Consider the following 6,350-nt stretch of genomic DNA (forward strand, 5'->3'; position numbering starts at 1 on the left):
AAGGTGAACATGCCACCCAATGCACCTGTGCACCTAAGAGATTTTAGTAGATTTTCCTTTTTTTTAAACCAAAGAAGTTTTTTACATTTTACACTAAGAGGTCAAGACTTTTCAACTTTTCAACTTAATAAAAAGAACCTCAGCGATCTAACAGTCCCTTATGAGCAAGCACTTGGGGAGACAGAAACTTCCCTTTGAAAGGAAAAAACCTCTGGCGGGCTCAGCAGGTTAGCCAGGGCATGTGGGGATCAGATATTCAGCTTTAGCTGTTGGTGTTGTTCTCTGTGTGTAACCTTTTCTGTCTGTCTGTTTGTTAGCAGTCTAGCATCCACAGTTTTCTAAATTTGATGTGATGATCGATACCAATTTGTTGTCAAGGTGGTACTAAATGCAAAAAAAATTTATTAATCATCTTCAAACTCCCCAATAACATACTAGGCTTTGGGGGACATGAAAAAAAGTCAAGAAACCAATTCGAGTAACTTGTTGTATGAAAGGGCGTGGAGAGAGCTATACAACAGACTTTGTGTTTTTAGTATGACGCCCTGCAACGTCATAACAGGCTTGGCTCATCATATTGTGACAAAGTTTTAGTGTAGCCCTCGCTCTTCAGGGGGAGTTGCACTGCTTGAGTGCTCTTGTTTATCTTTGGATTTGTTGAGTCACTTAATTCATCATTTAAGTGTCAATATAAATATAATATAAAACTTTTCTCTTTCCAGGCATGCCGAGAGCCAGCAGAAACATCTGGCTGAGAAAACCCTATCCAAATAAGATGCCCCCCACCACCCCAACCCCCACCCAAGCACCCCCCACCCTAACACTCCCCACCCTCACCTGCAATCCGCTTCCCTATGCCAAGCTTAGTCCCCTGCTCCCAAACAAGCTTTCCCCCTCCAGCCATTCCACCTCTGCCCCGTGTCGATCCGAACCCCCTCCCCGCTTGTCCTAAGTACTTTGCTCCTCGCTGCTTCCCTGTCTGCTCCCAAACCTCCCCATCTCCCTTTCTGTCCAACTCACTGACTTCAGCGGTAGCAGCAGCACAGAAGAAGGCCGCCCTCGTTCATTCGCTTCTGTGGTTTTCTCCCAGCGCAAAGGACGGTGTAGCACGTCCTGTTTCCTGGGAGAGGAGGCAACTGATTGTGTGTCGTCATGGATTCTGTCCCCCAGCTTCCTGTGCAGTGATCGGCCTCGCTTTGCTCTCGTTTCTTTTTTTAACTTTCTACATTCACCACTAAATTATGACTGTTCAAGCTCAAAAATTGTGGAGAAAAAAAACAAAACAAAATAATAGTGAAAAATTTAGTAGAAAGTCAGTCATGAGATTTAAAAAAAGAAAAAAAAAAAAGAAACAACGCTGTATGAGAAAAGAAAATCATGGAAAACTAACTTCAGACCATTTTAAGTTGACCGGTAATTTAAAAGTATTTCAGAGTCGACCCGTTTTTATTCTGCACAAATGGTCGTTTTCAGCTGATGAGAAATGTTCGTTTGAAGGTGCTATAAGAGTGTAAAAGGAAAACATGCCTGCCTTGTAGTGGAGTTGTAGATTTTTTGGTAATACATTCACTCTAATTGCTCTTCAACATTTTGTGAATGTTGATTTTCTGACACGAGTCATTTTAAATGAATAAGTGTGTTAATATTGTTTTCATCCTACTGTATTCAGATACTTTATTTGAGGGAAGAAATGTTTATGTACAGATATGTAAAATAAAGAATAAACTTTGTTTCATATATGGCGGTTTGCTGTGCACTTCCACTTGCTGCTGGTGCTGCTGCTGCATAACATAGAGACGAAATTGCGCTTTCAGTTGAGCTTCCTCCTTGAGTGCAAGAACTAAAACCTCACAATAGCAGTGAGAGTATATGACATCACATCACACGTAGTATGACTCAACTCCCTTTTTCGGTCTTGCCTCATCATGACACTCGTAGTTCTCACTGTTATTGGGGTTGCGTTTCTGCTCTTAAAGGGACTTCATATCAATTTGGGCAACCCCTTTTGGGTCACATTTAGGGATTTTTGTTTCTCAAGAAAAATGACAGTTTGTGGAATTAAAATATTTAACGAATGGCCACTTGTGGTCCAGTGAAAGGTAAAAGGATACAGAAATAGTTCTATGTGACTTGTAGGTTTGGTAATGAATACAGTGCTTTTACTTGGAAAATCTCCCCTTCTTGCTCTCGGATCATATATCTGAGCATATGTTGTATTGTATAAAGTGAGTGATGGTAAGTTTAAGTCTGATGGTCCAAAGACAAAGGCCAGGAAACTCCTCTCAACCACACGATGACCACAGTTTCAGAGAATGCACTTCCCTTCAAAAGTGGGTAAGCACAGTAGACGGCAGTTTCTGAAAACTGCAGTGAGAGAGGAGAACAAAAGTAGTGCTTTGTGTGTTTCAAAATTTCACGTTACTCTCATTTTGAGTCTTGTGTAATTCTCCGATCCTCTGTGGATAGATAGAAAGCAGATAGATAGCTCATAGCATAGACACCATCTAAAAAGAGTTGAAAGTTAATTTGTCACATATGAAATAGATATTGTTAAAACAGTCTCACCTTCACTGTTGTTCTGGAGGTTTTGATCATATCCACAACCTTCCAGGGTTAGAGTTAGGATTAGCCTCAGTGAAATGTGTATTTAACACAGGTTAAATACACATTTCACGGAACATGAACACTCATCTGTCTGTTTCATCTTTTTTGTTATTTCATGTAAAAAAAAAATGAATAAATAAAAATGGATAGATTAACTTTCCTTTCACGGAAAAGTAAAACAAATTTAAGAATTTATTTAATTAAATGTTTCAAGTAGTAGGGTTATTTAACAGTTAACTTTGATATCCAAACGCCACCTGAAAATTATCTTCTTGTAAATAATACCTACAGTCACTGTGTCACGACACAAAACTATTTTTAAAAACTTGCAAATACGCAGTTCAGAACTACATTCATGGATACTGGGAGTATTCATATCATTTGCTGGAGTGGTTAAAAGGTAATTTAAAGTTCCTTTATAAGTAAGAAGGAGCTGATATATATATAGAACATAATCTAAGTGTAGAAGAAAGTACCCATTCTGAAGAACTTCTCTTTTAAACTTTTTTTTGGACTTTTATTATCCAGTGATTTTATTCTCTGTCCCTTAGCAGCATTTTAGTATCACACTGGTGGGACTACATTGTCAGGCGGCTACACTGTGTAATTTAAATGTTATTATTTTATATTTTATGTAAAGAAACTGTAGCTTTAGCCAATATTTCTCTAATAGATTTGATAAACAGCGCTATCGGTGTTGTAGAGGCCAGGCTACCGTGTTACCCTGCCCTGTGGGGATTGGTTGGCATTGCTCATTGTTTTCCAAGTTTGAGCATGAGTGAAAACAAAGCAGACATAAACCACAACCACCTACTCCTCAACACGAGGAAAATAATAATAATAATAATGCCACCTCCTCTTCATTGACGTTATCAGTCAGTTGGTCAAGAACATGCGTAATTAGTCATGCCTGAATGGACACCCGGTAGTATCTGTTGGGGAGAACGTCCGTGGAATTAATTACCACAAGTGAATGAGGCGCTTACTCACCTAATGACAGTCCACTGACAATTTACCACCACAGACCACAATGTTGGTTTGGCCCCTGCTATGATTAGTTTACTATCAGCCGCTCCTTTTTACCAACAGTTGGGTTATTTTATTTCTGTTTTTTATGATTTATTCTGCAACCAGGTCTGCAGGAATCAATAACTGTGCACCTCACAAGCACAGACTGCTGCAGTGAATAAAATGGTACACGTGCACTGCATCTTTATAACACTGCACACTTTCTGAGAACAGGCTGCGCAGTGCATGCGCTTAAATGTACTGAAACTTTTGCTTAAAAAAATAATTTCCCTTCATCGTCATCCATCCGTGTTGTTTTGATTTGATGCAAATATGCAAATGCCGTCACTTGACTATACTTTGATATGTTGTGGGTAGGGCGTCGTCAGCTTCCAGGACTGTGGGCTATATATAGTCTAAAAGTAAAGGCACTGGACATGGATGCTGAACGAATCCCAGCTTGTGAGTGTATATATAGTTTATCGAAAGTGCCCCTCATAGATGCTTCTTGTCAATCTGCAACAATCACATCGGCAAACTCCTTGTTTATTTTCCCCTAATATAAAAAAGATCTCAACGATTACCTCACTAGGAGGCTATTCATCATTGTGGACTTTTTTACACCTTGGTACATAGGAAATGTTCTCATAAATCGCGCTTTAATTTTTCCCAGAGCTGGGTATTTAAGACTATTAATCAAAGAGAGAGAGAGAGAGAGAGAGAGAGAGAGAGAGAGAGAGAGAGAGAGAGATCTTTTGTTTTTCTTTCAACCATACAAAAAATTACATAATGATGTATGCTTTTAGTTTTAGTTAAGGGAATCCCCCCCAGCTATTAAGTATATAAACCCCAGCATCATACGGAGACTGAAACAGTGCTGATTTACCAAGCTCTGACCAAGTTCCCTATCTGATCAGCAGTCTTATGGCAAACATTCAACTATGTAAGTCAGATAGGCTGTTATTTAAATTGCTCTGTTGCGTGCTAGTGCAAGCTGGGTGTCGTAATGCCCGTGTAGACTCGTGCGTTGACGGCTGTTTCTCTCTTTCCTTGCAGACGTCGCCAGCTGTGTGCTGCTGCTGTCCCTGAGCTGGCGCACATCCGAAGCTCTCCCGGTGCCCGCACCGAGCCCGGGGACCGGCGGTCAGTGCGCCGACTTCTACAAGATGCTCCTGCTGAACATCTCAAAAGCTCTGGACAGTGTGAGTACAAATCTCAGCAGCGTGTGATTTTTGCATGATTTTCCTCCCTTTGTTTTCTCGGTATCTGAGTCGTTTATCCGTGATTATTCTACTCTGTAGCAATAATTTCTTTACTGTGTATTACAGATTTATTTGAGTGATGGTATCCAATCCGAAAAAATTGAGATGAGGAATACTGGGGAGACAGTACTGGCCTGTGCACCCACTCTGACTCAGGTGAGCCTTTTCCCAAAGCAGCACAGTTTATGGGGACAGCTGTCAGCTGTCATAATTTCAGCTCAGCTTTCACTGTGTTTTAATTGGTTGGACAACTTCAAATGACTGTAGTGTAAACATTGCTGATTTTAAATGTCTGTTTGTTTTCCTGCACAGAACTTAGGTTGCGTGACACAAAGAAATTCTTCCTTCAGTGAGGTCAGTGTCAGACACACTGTATATTCTATAAAAAGAAGCTATGATTCATATGCATGTGTTGGTATTGTAGCTGAAACTGAACGGGTTTTTCCCATTGTTTTGACAGAGTGAATGTCTGAAGAACATAAAGAAGGACCTGCTCTACTATCACGAAGCGATTGCATCTTACCTCACAGGTCCTCTTAAAAATGGTCCAGAGGAAATTAGACTTCTGAGCCCAATCGTGGAAATCACAAAGAATCTCACAGAGGTGTGTTTATCTTGCAATTTTTTTTTTTAAATTGAGACATCGAGACTTCAAGGTGAAATAGTTTGAATCTCCTGGGAAGTACTTGTCTAACTAAATATTCCTCGGTTTATACAGAACTGCTTTCCGCAGCTGGATGTAGAGAACCTGCCCTCAAAGGTATTTTTATATTCTTTGTTCCATGTTTACACCTTGTCTTTCAGTCTTTAGGATCACTGATCTTGAGTATTTTGGATTTCTTTTCCTGAGACCTTATTGTCCTGCATTCACACTCTATCCTCTCCTGTTGTAACAGGATGCCAAGGTGTGGGGCAATGAGTCCTACAACAACCGGCTGGAGATGAATAAGATGATGAAAGGCTTCCACATCCGAGCCATCACTATCAACCGAGCCATTGGCTACATCTCCTCGGGAGACCACAGGAAGTAAACGTCCTGCAACCTCTTCGACTTCAGCCTCATCAAATAATAGCACAACAAATATCAAATCTCTATTATCACATCAGAACAAGCTGTCCTAATTAGTCACTACCATCTCTTTCAACTACTGACCAAGTTCTACAATGTACCTGCTGCACAACTGTCTGCACTGAAGGAAGTTTACTCAGGCATAAGCTAGCTGGTTCAACTCCAGTATCTTCATTCAGTAAGTGCTGAAGAATGTTCAAATTATTTTTACGCTTAGGCGTGTGTTATAATGATTTTATTTATTTATTTATTGCATCTATTTATTTATTTGATCTCCAGTTGTGTTATTTATTGTTATTTAAATAAAGTATTTTGTTATCAAGCATCAAAGTTGAAGTGATTTTGATTGAAACTGTTCACCATCAGTTAGAAGTTAAGAAATGAAGTAAAAAAGAAACATGTAAGAG

General features: G+C 39.8%; 2 protein-coding genes across 6 annotated transcripts in view; both read left to right on the top strand.

The window, feature by feature from the left end:
- The window catches only part of schip1 (schwannomin interacting protein 1), a 225,823-nt gene extending 224,084 nt beyond the window's left edge, over positions 1-1,739 (top strand). For all 5 annotated transcript variants that reach the window (XM_084950484.1, XM_084950485.1, XM_084950486.1 and 2 more), the window contains one exon: positions 723-1,739. In XM_084950484.1, coding sequence (XP_084806610.1) covers positions 723-774 — 52 coding nt within the window. In that variant the 3' untranslated portion in view covers positions 775-1,739. The remainder of the gene's footprint in view (positions 1-722) is intronic.
- Positions 1,740-1,839: 100 nt separating this feature from the next.
- Positions 1,840-6,273, top strand: il12a (interleukin 12a). Its single transcript, XM_084950491.1, has 7 exons — positions 1,840-4,555; positions 4,669-4,814; positions 4,941-5,030; positions 5,187-5,228; positions 5,335-5,478; positions 5,593-5,634; positions 5,771-6,273. Exons 1-7 carry the CDS (start codon positions 4,537-4,539, stop codon positions 5,903-5,905), a joined length of 618 nt encoding a protein of 205 aa, XP_084806617.1. The 5' UTR covers positions 1,840-4,536; the 3' UTR covers positions 5,906-6,273.
- Positions 6,274-6,350: the final 77 nt, after the last annotated feature.

The sequence above is a fragment of the Perissodus microlepis genome, chromosome 14, assembly GCF_051167445.1.
Source record: "Perissodus microlepis isolate ML-2025 ecotype Zambia chromosome 14, ASM5116744v1, whole genome shotgun sequence".
In the NCBI taxonomy this organism is placed as follows: domain Eukaryota; kingdom Metazoa; phylum Chordata; class Actinopteri; order Cichliformes; family Cichlidae; genus Perissodus; species Perissodus microlepis.